Source organism: Rhinopithecus roxellana, chromosome 2, assembly GCF_007565055.1.
Source record: "Rhinopithecus roxellana isolate Shanxi Qingling chromosome 2, ASM756505v1, whole genome shotgun sequence".
NCBI lineage: Eukaryota > Metazoa > Chordata > Mammalia > Primates > Cercopithecidae > Rhinopithecus > Rhinopithecus roxellana.
Genome location: NC_044550.1, coordinates 135,920,630 through 135,936,833, shown reverse-complemented (window position 1 = coordinate 135,936,833; position 16,204 = coordinate 135,920,630). Strand labels below are relative to the sequence as shown.

The window sequence follows — 16,204 nt, the reverse complement described above, 5'->3', positions numbered from 1 at the left end:
AGCTACAGGTCTGTTGGAGTTTGCTGGAGGTCCGTTCCAGACCCTCTTTGCCTGGGTATTGCCAGTGGAGGCTGCAGAACAGCAAATATTGCTGCCTGATCCTTCCTCTGGAAGCTTTGTCCCAGAGGGGCACCCGCCTCTATTAGGTGTCAGTCGACTCCTACTGGGAGGTGTCTCCCAGTTAGGCTACACGGGGGTCAGGGACCTACTGAGGAGGCAGTCTGCCCGTTCTCAGATCTCAAACACCATGCTGGGAGAACCACAGCTCTCTTCAGAGCTGTCAGACAGGGATGATGAAATCTGTAGAAGTTTCTGCTGCCTTTTGTTCAGCTATGCCCTATCCCCAGAGGTGGAATCTATAGAGGCAACTGGCCTTGCTGAGCTGCAGTGGGCTCCGCCCAGTTTGAGCTTCCCTGGCTGCTTTGTTTACTTACTCAAGCCTCAGCAATGGTGGACGCTTCTCCCCCTGTCAGGCTGCTGCCTCGCAGGTCAATCTCAGACTGCTGCGCTAGCAGTGAGCAAGGCTCCATGGTTGTGGGACCTGGCAAGCCAGGCACGGGATATAATCTCCTGGTGTGCTGTTTGCTAAGACCATTGGAAAAACACAGTATTTGGGCAGGAGTGTCCCGATTTTCCAGATACAGTCTGTCACAGCTTCCCTTGGCTAGGAGAGGGAAATCCCCCAACCCCTAGTGCTTCCCAGGTGAGGTGATGCCCCTTCCTGTTTCGACTCACCCTCCGTGGGCTGCACTGCACCCATTGTCCAACCAGTCCCAATGAGATGAACCAGGTACCTCGGTTGGAAATGCAGAAATCACCCGTCTTCTATGTTGATCACACTGGAAGCTGCAAACTGGAGCCATTCCTATTCAGCCATCTTGGAATGGGATGTCTCTGCTCTATGTTTAAATTGTGTGTTATTTTTGTTGTTAAGCTTGTTAAATATTCTATAAGTTTATCTTTTGTGTGCATTTCACAAATATTTTCTTTCACTCTGTAGATTATCTCTTCACTTTGTTAATGTTTTCTTTGCTGTGCAAAACGTTTTTAGTTTGTTGTAATCCCATTTGCATATTGTTGCTTCTTTTGCCTGTGCTTTTGAGGTCTTACTTAAAAATTCTTTGCTCTGTAATAAGTGGTAAAGCATTCCTCCGTATTTATCCGAATAGCTTTATAAGTTTGGGTTTCACATTTAAATCTTTATGTGCAATTGAGTTTTTTATATCATAAGAGCTAGGGGCCTACTTTCATTTTTTGATTATCATGTAGATAATCAATTTTCCTAGCACCATTTATTGAAAAGACTGTCTTTTTCCAAATGTGTGTTCTTGACATCTTTGTTGAAAATCACTTGCCTCTAGGTTCATGAATTTATTACTGAGCTCACTGGATAGTTTGATATGTCTGTTTTTATGCCAGTGTCATGTTGTTTTGCTTATTATGGCTTTATAGGATATTTCAGAGTCAGGTAGTGTAATGCCGCCAACCTGATTATTTTTGCCAAGGATTACCTTCGCTATTTGGGGGTCTTTGGTTGGTCCTGATTAATTTTAAGCTTGTTTGTTCCATTTCTTTTTTTTTTTCTTTCTTTCTTTCTTTTTTTTTTTTTTGAGACGGAGTCTCGCTCTGTCGCCCAGGCTGGAGTGCAGTGGCCGGATCTCAGCTCACGACAAGCTCCGCCTCCCGGGTTTACGCCATTCTCCTGCCTCAGCCTCCCGAGTAGCTGGGACTACAGGCGCCGCCACCTCGCCCGGCTAGTTTTTTTGTATTTTTTAGTAGAGACAGGGTTTCACCGTGTTGGCCAGGATGGTCTCGATCTCCTGACCTCGTGATCCGCCCGTCTCGGCCTCCCAAAGTGCTGGGATTACAGGCTTGAGCCACTGCACCCGGCTGTTTGTTCCATTTCTGTGAAAAAGTCATTGGTATTTTGATAGAGATGGCATTGAATCTGTGTGTCACCTTCGGTAGAATGGCCACTTTCCTAATGTTTTTTCAATACATGAGGAAAAATATCTTTCAATTTTTATGTCTTTTTCAGTTTTTTATCAATTCTGTTGTTGTTTGTTTTCTGAGACGAAGTCTCACTCTGTTGCCCAGGCTGGAGTGCAATGGTGTGATCTCAGTGCACCACAACCTCTGCCTCTCAGGTTCAAATGATTCTCTTGCCTCAACCTCCTGAGTAGCTGGGGCAACAGGCACATGCCACCACGCCCCGGTAATTTTTGTATTTTTAGTAGTGATGGGGTTTCACCATGTTGGTCAAGCTGCTCTCGAACTCCTGACGTTGTGATCTGCCCACCTTGGCCTACCAAAGTGCTAGGATTACAGATGTGAGCCACCATGCCCAGCATTATCAATGTTTTTTAATTATCAGTGTAGAGAGTGTTCACCTTTTCAATTCAGTTTGCTGCTAGACATATTTTATTTCATTTTACTTTATTTTATTTGGGATGGAGTCCTGCTTTGTCACCCAGACTGGAGTGCACTGATGCGATCTCAGCTCACCACAACCTCTGCCTCCTAGGTTCAAGCAGTTCTTCTGTGTAGCTGGGAGTAGCTGGACTGCATCCGGCTAATTTTTGTATTTTTAGTAGAGACAGGGTTTCGCCATGTTGACCAGGCTGGTCTTGAACTCCTAACCTCAGGTGATCCTTATGCCTCAGCCTCCCAGAGTGCTAGGATAACAGGCGTGAGCCACCGCACCTGGCCAGCACCTTTTTTGTTATTGTGGATGCAGAAGAAACATTGCCAGAATTGAACATGCCTTTGTGATTTAAGCAACTCAACAAATTAGGTATAGATTATATGTACCTCAATACAGTAAAGACCATATATGATTAATAATGATCAGATTAATAGCTGATACCATACTGGATAGGAAAGAGCCGAAAACTTTTTATTCGAGATCTGGAACAAGACAAGGATGTTTTTATTTTATACTACAATTGACAGCATCCAACCATGTCCACTGTAAGACTGGAGCACAAGTCAAATATGGATCACTGATATGTCTATTTCCAATATGAGTCTGTGTTTATTTATCTGTATGCATATTGTTTTTGTTTTGTTTATGAGTTGTATACTTGTTCTGTTTGTGTATACAGTGGTGGCTTTGAGTAGTCATTGAAATCCTCCTAATTTTACTCTCTATTTATTTGTAAATCTATATTTATGTGTGGGAGAAACACTTTTGCGACTTGTAGATAAGTTCAAAAACTGTCATATGTCTGTATCTCAGATTTTAGATACTATTTTTAATTGTCAAAAACACATAAACTTTACAATCTTTTTTTTTTTCTTTTTGACATGGAGTCTCACTCTGTCATGCAGGCTAGAGTGCAGCGATGCAATCTCGGTTCACTGCATCCTCCTCCCAGATTCAAGTGATTGTTTTGCCTCAGCCTCCTGAGTAGCTGGGATTACAGGTGTGCACCACCACGCCCAACTAATTTTTGTATTTTTTGTAGAGACGGGGTTTCACCATATTGACTAGGCTGGTCTTGATCTCCTGACTTCGTTATCCGCCCACCTCAGCCTCCCAAAATGCTGAGATTACAGGTGTGAGCCACTGCACCCAACCAAAACTTTACAATCTTAAATACCGTTTTTTTCCAAATTTTGTTATTACAATTTAACTGCTGGGGTACATGTGGAAAACATGGTACATAGGTATACATGTGCCATAAATACTTTTTTTTTTTTTTTTTTTTTTTTTTTTTGAGATGGAGTCTCGCTCTGTGGCCCGGGCTGGAGTGCAGTGGCCGGATCTCAGCTCACTGCAAGCTCTGCCTCCCGGGTTCACGCCATTCTCCTGCCTCAGCCTCCCGAGTAGCTGGGACTACAGGCGCCCGCCACCTCGCCCGGCTAGTTTTTTTTGAATTTTTTAGTAGAGACGGGGTTTCACCGTGTTAGCCAGGATGGTCTCGATCTCCTGACCTCGTGATCCGCCCGCCTCGGCCTCCCAAAGTGCTGGGATTACAGGCTTGAGCCACCGCTCCCAGCCTATGAATACTTTTAAGTATTTACCTTAGTCATATCAATATTGTTATGCACTCTATCTCTGGAATATGTTTATCTTGCAAATCTTAACACTCATACACATTAAACAACTACGTACTTTTTCTGTTTTCTGGCGCTTTACAAAAACTTCTGTTTTCTATTTTAGAGTCAGACTGCTTTAGATGTCTCATGTAAGTTGACTCATGCAATTTTTGTCTCTTCTTGGCTGACTTATTTCATGTTACACAGTGCCATCAATATTTATCTTTATTATACATGTTAGGATATTTTTTGCTTTTTATAAACAGTAATGTTTCATTATTTTTTTTAAGGGTTTTTTTTTTTTTTTTTTTTTTGAGACAGAGTCTTGCTCTGTTACCCAGTCAGAATGTAAGTGCAGTGGCACGATCTCAGCTCACTGCAACCTCTGCCTCCTGGGTTCAAGCAATTCTTGTGCCTCAGCCACCCAAGTAGCTGGGATTACAGGTGTGCACCATCACGCCCAGCTAATTTTTATATTTTTAGTAGAGACGGTTTCACCACATTGCTCAGGCTGATCTCGAATGCCTGACCTCAAGTGATACACCTGCCTTGGCCTCCCAAAGTGCTGGGATTACAGGTGTGCACCACCACACCCAGCTAATTTTTGTATTTTTAGTAGAGACAGGATTTCACCACATTTGTCAGGCTGATCTCGAACGCCTGACCTCAAGTGATCCACCTGCCTTGGCCTCCCAAAGTGCTGGGATTACAGACATGAGCCACCATGCCCAGCCAATGTTTTATTTTAATATTTCAGATTATATTTATCCATTTATTTCGTGAGAGAAATTTGCATTACTTTCATTTATTTGCTTTCAGTAGCAATGCTACAATAATTGTGTGTGGCCAAATTACTCTTCGTGTGACCATATGTATGACAGTTCATCTTTTTGCCAGATTTTATTGATTTAGGTGTTCACCTTCAAACCCATACCAGATTGTTTTAATTCTTTTATTTATTTACTTATTTATTTTTTGAGATGGAGTCTGTTGCCAAAAACTCTGTTGCCCCGGCTGGAGTGCAGTGGCATGATGCAGCCTTAATGGAAGCTCCACCTCCCGGGTTTACTTGGGCCATTCTCCTGCCTCAGCCTCCCAAGTAGCTGGGACCACAGGTGCCCGCCACCACACCCAGCTAATTTTTTGTATTTTTAGTAGAGACGGGGTTTCACCGTGTTAGCCAGGATGGTCTGAATCTCCTGACCTTGTGATCTGCCAGCCTCGGCCTCTCAAAGTGCTGGGATTACAGGTGTGAGCCACCACGCCTGGCTTAATTCTTTACCTTTGTATGTGTTTTGAAATCAGGAACTGTAGTGTTTGACATTGTTACTCTTTTTGAAGATTGTTGAGTGCTTCATTGTTTCTTGAATTCCACATGAATTGGGGGTTGCTGTTTCTTTTTCTGCAAGAATTTAATTAGCAATTTGACAGGGATTGCATTTAATCTGTAGATTACATTGAACAATTTAGACATCTTCTTTTTTTTTTTTTTTTGAGGTGGAGTCTTGCTCTGTCGCCCAGGCTGGAGTGCAGTGGCGTGATCTAGGCTCACTGCAAGCTCTGACTCCTGGGTTCACGCCATTCTCCTGCCTCAGCCTCCCGAGTAGCTGGGACTATAGGTGCCCACTACCCCACCTGGCTAATTTTTGGTATTTTTAGTAGAGAGAGGATTTCACCATGTTAGCCAGGATGGTCTCGATCTCCTGACCTTGTAATCCCCCTGCCTCAGTCTCCCAAAGTGCTGGGATTACAGGCATGAGCCACCGTACCCAGCTAGACATCTTAATAACATTATTTCAAACTTTGAACAAGAGCATGCCTAAGAGTGTGTTGTTTATTTTCTATAAATATGCAAACGTTTTAGTTTTATTTCTACTCTCATTCCAGTTAGATCATTAAAAGTAATCTATAAAATTTCAATTTTAAAATTAAGTTTTTTTTGTGCCTTAACATGTAGTCTATCAAGGAGAATATTGTATGAGCTATTGAGAAGGATGTGTATTCTGTTGTTGAGCAGTGTGCTGTACAATTCTGTTAGGCAAAATTGTTTTATACTGCTTTCAAGTCTTCTCTTCCCTTATGAGTATTCTGTCTTGTTTCATTATTCATTATAGATATGGGGGTATTGAATTATCCCACTGCAATTATATTGCTCCCTATATCTTGCTTTAATTCTGTCAGTATTTGCTTTGTATATTTTGAACCCTAATGTAAGATACACACACTCACACACACACATTAATGTATGTATACACACATTTGTCATGGGTTCTAAGTAAATGAACCTGTTTATTATTGTTTAATGTCCTCCTTTGCCCCTTATGAGCTTTTAGTTAAAGTATATTTTATGAAATAGAGTTTTTGACTTAAGATGTAGTTTGTGTTATATAACTTGCATCTCTTGTCCTCTTATTTGGTTATTTCCATGAAATGTCTTCTTTCATCTTGCCTTTCTCAGTCTCCTTTAATAATTAGACCTCAAGTGAGTCTTGTAGAAAAACAAGTTGGATCTTGTTTTTTAATTTTTGCAATCAGTCCCTTTATTTGGTGCATGTATTTTGTTTGTTTGTTTGTTTGTTTGTTTTTTGAGACAGAGTCTCACTCTGTCACCCAGGCTGGAGTGCAGTGGCCGGATCTCAGCTCACTGCAAGCTCCGCCTCCCGGGTTTACGCCATTCTCCTGCCTCAGCCTCCCACGTAGCTAGGGCTATAGGTGCCCGTCACCACGTCCAGGTAGTTTTTTTGTATTTTTAATAGGGACAGGGCTTCACTACGTTAGCCAAGCGGTCTCTTATCTCCTGACCTTGTGATCCTCCCACCTCAGCCTGCCAAAGTGCTGGGATTACAGGCATGAGCCACCATGCCCAGTCCCTTTTCTGAAAATTTTTAGATTGTTGGACCATGTTGTTCTAATATTTTGTATATATTGTAATGTTTGGTTGTTATTTGGACATTAACAAAAAGCTATTTGTCACAATCTTTACAATGTAGGTTTTTCTTGACATGGTCTGAAACCAATTGTCCTTAAAGGAGATTATGGTAACCTCTCATACATCTTCTAAGGATGTGTCTTCTCTGGAATTTTGTGTTTACTTTTCAGTTAAAAGGGTTTGTTCATGTTCCTTCTTAACAGTCTCTAGGGCCGGGCGCAGTGGCTCACGCCTGTAATCCCAGCATTTTGGGAGGCCAAGGCGGGCGGATCATGAGGTCACGAGATCGAGACCATCCTGGCTAACAAGGTGAAAGCCCGTCTCCACTAAAAATACAAAAAATTAGCCGGGCATGGTGGCGGGTGCCTGTAGTCCCAGCTAGTCGGGAGGCTGAGGCAGGAGAATGACGTGAACCCAGGAGGTGGAGGTTGCAGTGAGCTGAGATCATACCACTGCAGTCCAGGCTGGGTGACAGAGCAAGACTCTGTCTCTAAAAAAAAAAAAAAAAAACACACACACACAGTCTCTAATCACTTGTTCCACCTCTTGCCTATATTTAGCACGGCAGTCTGCTCCTGAAGCATTTACATTTGGTTTCAGCAGACCCAATCTGTCCTCCCAAAGTATACCACCATTTCAGCACTCTGTGGTATTGGAGACAAAAACCAGGCTCTGTAAAGACACCCAAAAGCCAGAAGTAAGGATATCTGTATCAGTATTTTTATTCTCTTTAAAGGAAGAAGCCAGGAGTTGATACTTCACTCCTAATGGCATAGTGCTATATTGGGGAGGAGGAAGTGCTGTTGGTGGGTAAATGTAGCAAACATTCCTTCCTGTTCTATGTGGCTCTTGGCATTTTGCTTACCTGAGGCATTGCATATAATTAACTCATTTATAGGTTTCACAGAAAGGCATCTTTTTTAGTACATGTTTGCTACATGTGTATGTCTGTGAAGAAATTATGGCCTGTGGGATTTTGTTATGCCATCTTACTAATGTAGTTTGAATAATTTCATAAGATTTACAAAGTATATTTATATGAATATACTAAGTGGGATAATTTGTAATTTTTTATTTCTTTCAGCTGTGTGTTCTCATTTCACCCAAGACCGTTGGCCAGTGCAGGGCATAGAAGATTCATTCCACAATCTTATACTGAGAAGATATGAGAAATGTGGACATGAGAATTTACAATTAAGAAAAGGCTGTGAAAGTTTGAATGACTGTAAGTTACAGAAAGGAGGTTATAATGAATTTAATGAATGCTTGTCAACTACCCAGAGCAAAATATTTCAGTGTAAAGCAAGCGTCAAAGTTGTTAGTAAATTTTCAAATTCAAACAAACGTAAGACAAGACATACTGGAGAGAAACAATTTAAATGTAAAGAATGTGGCAAATCTTTTCGTAAGTTTTCACACCTAACTCAACATAAGGTAATTCATGTTGGAGAGAAACCCTACACATGTGAAGAATGTGGCAAAGCCTTTAAATGGTCTTTAATATTTAATGAACATAAGAGAATTCATACTGGAGAGAAACCTTTTACTTGTGAAGAATGTGGCAGCATCTTTACCACATCCTCACACTTTGCTAAGCATAAAATAATTCATACTGGAGAGAAACCCTATAAATGTGAAGAATGTGGCAAAGCCTTCAATAGGTTCACAACCCTTACTAAACATAAGAGAGTTCATGCTGGAGAGAAACCCATCACATGTGAAGAATGTAGGAAAATCTTTACCTCATCTTCAAACTTTGCCAAACATAAGAGAATTCATACTGGAGAGAAACCCTACAAATGTGAAGAATGTGGCAAAGCCTTTAATAGGTCCACAACCCTTACTAAACACAAGAGAATTCATACTGGAGAGAAGCCCTACACATGTGAAGAATGTGGCAAATCCTTTAGACAGTCCTCAAAACTGAATGAACATAAGAAAGTTCATACTGGAGAGAAGCCCTACAAATGTGATGAATGTGGCAAAGCCTTTGGACGGTCCAGGGTCCTGAATGAACATAAAAAAATTCATACTGGAGAGAAACCCTACAAATGTGAAGAATGTGGCAAAGCCTTTAGACGGTCCACAGATCGGAGTCAACATAAGAAAATTCACAGCACAGCTAAACCCTACAAATGCAAGGAATGTGACAAAGCCTTTAAACAGTTCTCACTCCTGAGTCAACATAAGAAAATTCATACTGTAGATAAACCCTACAAATGTAAAGATTGTGACAAAGCTTTTAAACGGTTCTCACACCTGAATAAACATAAGAAAATTCATACCTGAGAGAAATCCTACAAATTTAAAGCATGTGACAAACCTTTGGATGGTCCACAAACCTGAATGAACATGAGAAAATTTATACTGGAGAGAAACCCTGGAAATGTGAAGAACATGGCAAAGTTCTTTACCTCATTCTCAAAACTTGCTAAACATAAGAGAATTCATACCAGAGAGAAACTGTACAAATGTGAAGAATGTGGCAAAGCCTGTGGATGGTCCACAAACCTGAGTGAGCAGAAGAAAATTATTACTGGAGATAAACCCTGCAAATGTAAAGAATGTGACAAAACCTTTAAACAGTCCTCACTGGTGAATAAACATAAGAAAAATCATGCTGGAGGGAAGCCCTACACATGTGACAGAATGTGGCAAAGCATTTAATTGGTCCTCAACACAATATAAGATAATTCATGCTGGGGATGAACTTCACATGTGAACAGTGTGAAAAAGCCTTTAAATGGTCCTCAATCCTTAATGAACATAAGCAAATTCATGCTGGAGCAAAATGCTTGACATGTGAAGAATGTGGCACAGTCTTTACCACATCCTCAAACTTTGTTAAACATAAGAGAATTTATACCAGAGTGAAATCCTACACATGTAAAGAATGTGGCAAAGCCTTTAATAGGTTCTCAACCTTTACTATACACAAGAGAATTCATTCCGGGGGAAAAATGCTATAATATATGTGAAGAATGTGGCAGAGCCTTCAGACCATCCCCAAACTTTTACGAAAATTCACATTTGAGCATAGAAGATTCATTCCACAAACTTACCTTGAGAAGATATGAAAGATGAATATAAGAAAATTCATACTAGATATAAAACCATAGAAATGTAAATGATGTGGCAAAACCTTTAATCCATACTCCAGGCTTCTTAAACATACGATAACTCATATTGGAGGAAAGTCTTACAAATGTGAAAAATGTGGCAGTCTTTAAATCTTCCTCAGTCTTTTCTAATCATAAGATAATTCACACTGGAGAGAAAATGCAAACATGAAAAGTGTGACAAAGCTTGTAACCACACCTCAATCTGTTCTAAATATAAGAGAAATGATACTGGTGAAAAGCCATAAAAATATGAAAAATGTGGCAAAGCCTTCAAATGCTTGTCATATCTTACTGTATATATATAATTCCTATTGAATAAATCCCCTGGAAATACAAAACATGTGGCAAAACTTTTACCAATGCTCATCTTTTTGCACGTGATAGCCTTTATACTCAAGAAAAGTTGTAGAAATATAAGAAATATAGAAAAGTCATATCTACTCACATTTTACTAACTAGCAAAGTTCGTACATAACAAAAACATTATAAATGTAATTTCTGTTGAAAGACCTTTCAGAAAATATAGGCCTTAAAAGTGAAGAAGAGTACTCTTAAGACAAACAATACAAACATAAAGAGGGTTGTACACATTTTGTAATAGGGGAAAACCCTGAAGGAGACTTTCTTCAACATCAGAAAATTTATATTGGAGAAAAATCCTACAAATGTAGTAAATGTGGAAAAACATTTGTTCAAAAACTGCAGCTTAAAAAACACCAGAGAGTTTCTACTAGAATATAATTTGTAGATGCAGTAAATGTGAAGAAACATGTAGTCTAAAATTAAGACTGTAAACATCAGAGGATTTACAGTAGAAAGAACTAAGGAACTAACACTTTGGACACTGCAGTAAATCAGAGTATTAAATATAAAAAATAATGCAAAGTTGAACCTGTTAGAGAATTTCTTTGTATACAAGTTGAAAAGAAGATTTTTGAAGAGATGCTACATTTAAAGTATATTTTTTCACTTGAAAAAAGTATAGATTTTTTGAAAAGCATATAATAGTTAATTCAACTCATTATTTCATACTATTTCAACATTCCTGTTTATATGAAAGCATGTGATGAATTATTGCTGCATCAGAGATAAGAGAGATTCTCTTTCATTCAGTAGGCATTATTCATGAATTTTAACAAGAAAGAGTAAGAGCATAAATGAAAGATCCATGATGAAAATCTAAGCAGAGAGGCTTTTTTGTAGTTGACAATATTGAGTGATGCATGAGGTAGGTGTTCAGAGTAATATTCTTCTGCATTATAGTGAGAGAAAAAATCTGTATTTCACTAGTAAATTGTTTTACCAATTATACATTGATGCAATAAAATACAGTACATTTTTTAATTATTTTAAGATTATGTGGGAACAATTTTTTAACTAAAGAAAATTGTTAACGTATTGAAATGTTGCTTGAAGGAAGTCTCATTATGCCACCAACTTAACACCTATCCCACCTTACTCAAGGGTGTAGGCAAAAGATGGTAACAACGGTAACATAGTTGAATGACATTTTTAGTATTCTGTTTTTCCAGTGGCTTTAAATAGCAAATATATTGAAGAATATCTTTCCCATATGTTGCATTTTTACTCTTGTTATTTTCTAAAATTTTTGTGAGTACATAGTATGCATATTTATCTATGGCATATATGGGTTATTTTCTTATACAGGTATACAACATGTAATATACCAGAGTAAATGAGTTATTCATCACCTCAAGCATTCATCCTTTGTATTACACACAATCCAATTATACACTTTAATTATTTCTAACTGTACAATTCTGATTGTAGTATTAGAGTGTAATTATAATTCATTTATGCATCCTGAATACTTTTTAAAATGTTTTACATTTATCTTTGAACATGTGGCATCTTTTCCTGCAAACTTATACAAACATTAGTTCCCATTACATGAAGTTAAGTATATAAATGTGTTGCTCTAAAGATAAACCTTAGGTGTAAGAAAATTACGGAGCAATCAATTGTGTTTGTGTGAGTTTGTACCTATTTTCCAAAGAAAATAGCAATATTAGAACAAAGAAGATTATACTAATACCATGGATAATTTACTGGAAATCTAGAAGCCTGATTCATTCTGAAACCACCTTTATATTTTCATCTTTTTATTTAATTAATTACTCTAAAATCTAATGGATTGTTGTTGAGAATCTCCCCATACAAATTCCCTGTTTTTATTTGGTGTTCATGCTAGAGCTCTAATTTCTTTGATTCTCTCTTTTTTTTTTTTTTTACTTCATGAAGTATTTATTATGTGAGCTGGTCAGAAATTATAAGAATGATTTTTATAAAATTTAGTAATGAACATAAAATTTTTAGATGTAATTTCATAATATATGTATTAAGTTATATTTTAGTTAGAACATTTCATTTTAAGAACCCTATATAAGCTGTTTTGTTTAGTTATTGTTCCTTTCAGTTTTTATAATTGACATAAATTAGTTTATTTTACCAATTTGTTCAGGTAAGTACTGGGAAAACTTTGTCAATTATGGTGATGTTTTGATGTATTATTGTAGTGAACAAACAGAAAGTTCTGGGTGTTTAATAGTTGCTTCATGATTAGCCATAAATATTCCTGGAGTTAGTTTGTAGCTCCAAGTAAGAGATTGAAAATAATGTGTGGTGAACAAATGGCATTAACTGTGCATGTGGAGAGGACATCTGTTCCCAGGCTGTAGAACCAACTCATTATGAATGTAAAGAGGATTTGTGTTCTTATTTTCTACTTATCTTCAGTTTTGTGATGTCTTTATGTATTTATCGCCAGGTATGTATGCCCCAGAGCCTTTCTTCATTTTTGTATTATGGCTAGTTTCTCACTTTTCTCTTCATGTCACGTAATTTCACATGGACTTTAGGTTCTAATGATAAGTTTGAAGTTTTTACTATGGTAAATTGTTGTTAACTGTGGTGTTTGAGGTTATTTATAGGTTATCAGTGCAACATTTAGATCATGTAATTGAGATAAGAGGAATTCACTGTCCACAGGTAAGAGGATTAAGTCAGTCGGTATTGTTTTTCTGTGTTTGTAAAAGAAAAATTGTATGAGATTCTATCACGAAGTGTGTAAAACGTAACAAAAGTTAGAACAAGTAAAGCATTCATATAAGTGGGTTGTGTATTGTACCACCATATGAAGAAACACATCAGAATTTCAAAATTTCTTAAGAGGAAATGTATATTAGTAATAAAATTTTGGCCAGGCGCGGTGGCTCAAGCCTGTAATCCCAGCACTTTGGGAGGCCGAGAAGGGCGGATCACGAGGTCAGGAGATCGAGACCATCCTGGCTAACACAGTGAAACCCCGTCTCTACTAAAAAATACAAAAAACTAGCCGGGTGAGGTGGCGGGCGCCTGTAGTCCCAGCTACTCGGGAGGCTGAGGCAGGAGAATGGCGTAAACCTGGGAGGCGGAGCTTGCAGTGAGCTGAGATCCGGCCACTGCACTCCAGCCTGGGCGACAGAGCAAGACTCCATCTCAAAAAAAAAAAAAAAAGAAAATTTTTAGGCCAGGTGTGGTGGCTCACACCTGTAATCCCAGCACTTTGGGAGGCCGAGACAGGCGGGTCACGAGGTCAAGAGAGCAAGATCATCCTGGCAAACATGGTGAAACCCCATCTCTACTGAAAATACAAAAAGTAGCTGGGCATAGTGGCACGTGCCTGTAGGCCCAGCTACTCTGGAGGCTGAGGCAGGAGAATCGCTTGAACCCAGGATGCGAAGGTTGCAGTGAGCTGACGTTGTGCCACTGCAGTGCATCCTGCCAACAGAGCAAGACCCCATCTCAACAACAACAAAAAGGAAGAACATTTTTAGGAGACAATGGTAAGTGAAGAATTTTACATTTAATTTTCTGTGACATAGTGAAACTTATTTTTCCATACAAAATATTCTATTTATTTATTTATTTATTTTAGATGGAGTCCCACTGTGTCACCAGGCTGGAGTGCAGTGGCTCAATCTCAGCTCACTGCAAGCTCCGCCTCCCAGGTTCAAGTGATTCTCCTGCCTCAGCCTCCTGAGTAGCTGGGAATACAAGCGCCCGCCACCACACTCAGTTAATTTTTGTATTTTTAATAGAGATGGAGTTTCACCATGTTGGCCAGGATGGTCTTGATCTTTTGACCTCATGATCTGCCTGCCTCAGCCTCTCAAAATGCTGGGATTACAGGCATGAGCCACTGTGCCAAGCCAGAATCTTATATTTTTGAGTGTGAGTGTTAAATGGTGAAAAAACAATAGAATTATCTCTGTAGATTCAAAATCTGCAATGATCTTTTCTGTCCATATTCATATTACAATCTTGAGGAATTTCTCTTCTAATCTTTTGTTTTAGTGGATGCATTTCATGAGCTACAGTTTTCATTTTTAGTCACCTTACTTTATCCAAATCCTTGGTCACCTTCTCTGCAAAAAAGTTTGAAGATTATGGCAGCTATTGAATTCAAATATTTTCTCAGTGATTTTTTTTTTTTTTTTTTTGGAGATGGAGTCTTGCTCTGACACCCAGCTGGAGTGCAGTGGTATGATCTCAGCTCATTGCAACCTCCACCTCCCGGGTTCAAGTGATTCTCCTACCTCAGCCTCCCGAGTAGCTGGGATGCAGGTGCCCAACACCACACCCAGCTAATTTTTGTATTTTTAGTAGAGATGAGGTTTCACCAAGTTGGCCAGGCTAGTCTCAAACTCCTGACCTCGTGATCAACCCACGTCAGCCTCCCAAAGTACTGGGATTACCGGCATGAGCCATCGTGCCAAGCCTCTCAGTGGTTTTTGATGAAAATTCATTTACTGTGTTCACAGAGTGGCCAATTATGGGACCTTTAGCATCACTCGCCCTTTTAGTGTCTGTTTATATATGATTTCCATCAGCACTAGAAACTCCAGGTACTTCAAGCGTAAAAGTAAAAGCCCTAGAGTGCATTGTCTTGTATTATATATTGTTCTGGGTCTAAGATACGCTAGTAAATATTAGAGTTCCTATGATTATTTTCTTCTTTATTTTGTTTTTGAGATGGAGTCTCGCTCTGTTGCCAGGCTGGAGTGCAGTGGTGCAATCTCAGCTCACTGCAACCTCCGCCTCTCGGGTTCAGACGATTCTCCTGCGTCAGCTTCCTTAGTAGCTGAGATTACAGGTATGCACCACCACGCCTGGCTAATTTTTGTGTTGTTAGTAGAGACGGGTTTCACCATGTTGGCCAGGCTGGTCTCGAACTCCTGACCTTGTGATCCTCCCACCTCGGCCTCCCAAAGTCCTGGAATTACAGGTGTGAGCCACCGTGCCCAGTGTCTATGGTTATGATATTACAAAAACAGCACAAAAACTATACATTTTTGATAATATTCAAGTTGTTTGACAAAGAGACAGCATTTGCAACATTGTTCTGTAATTTTTAAAATACGTTTTTTAATTGACAGATAAAATATCCTGAACATGGTGCTTTGCAGTATATATACATTGTCAAAAGCTTAATTCTAGCTACTTAACAGATACTTCACTGCACATAGTCATTACTTTTGTGATAAGAACTCATAACATCGGCTGTCTTAGCATTTTCCAAAAACATATTATTAACTGTAGTCACCATGCTGTACAATAGATTTCTTGAATTTATTCCTCTGAGGCAACTATGTCTTATTTTACAGACATGTCTCCAGATGCCCCTTTCTTGTAAATTCCCAAGCATCTGGTAACCAGCATTTTACTGTCTGGCTTATATCACTTAGCATAGTGTCCTCCACATTTATCCACATTGTTTCAAATGAAAAGATTTCCTCCCTTTTAATGTTGAATTGTATTTCCTTGTGTATACCACATTTTTGGAAAAATACATTCATTTATTGGTTGAAAAACTCATGTAATGAGAAGATATTTCTGTATTAAAGCATGTATTGTAATTCAGTATATACATGTTTTATTAATAGTTGATTTCTACTAAATGCTAACCATTATACTGTATATGTTTTAATAAATTTTATTTCTGGTCTGGCGCAGTGGCTCACACCTGTAATCCCAGCATTTTGGGAGCCCAAGGCAGGTGGATCATGAGGTGAGGAGTTCAAGACCAGCCTGGCCAACATGGTGAAACCCT

General features: G+C 39.0%; 1 protein-coding gene across 2 annotated transcripts in view; it reads left to right on the top strand.

The window, feature by feature from the left end:
- The window catches only part of LOC104669903 (zinc finger protein 141), a 59,475-nt gene that overhangs the window by 23,635 nt on the left and 19,636 nt on the right, over positions 1–16,204 (top strand). The window contains exon 4 of one of the 2 annotated variants that reach the window (XM_030920928.1): positions 8,055–8,404. In XM_030920928.1, the coding sequence (XP_030776788.1) occupies positions 8,055–8,404 (350 nt within the window). Of the gene's footprint in view, positions 1–8,054; positions 11,665–16,204 lie in introns of those variants that run through there. The other variant, XM_030920924.1, reaches the window with a different exon arrangement.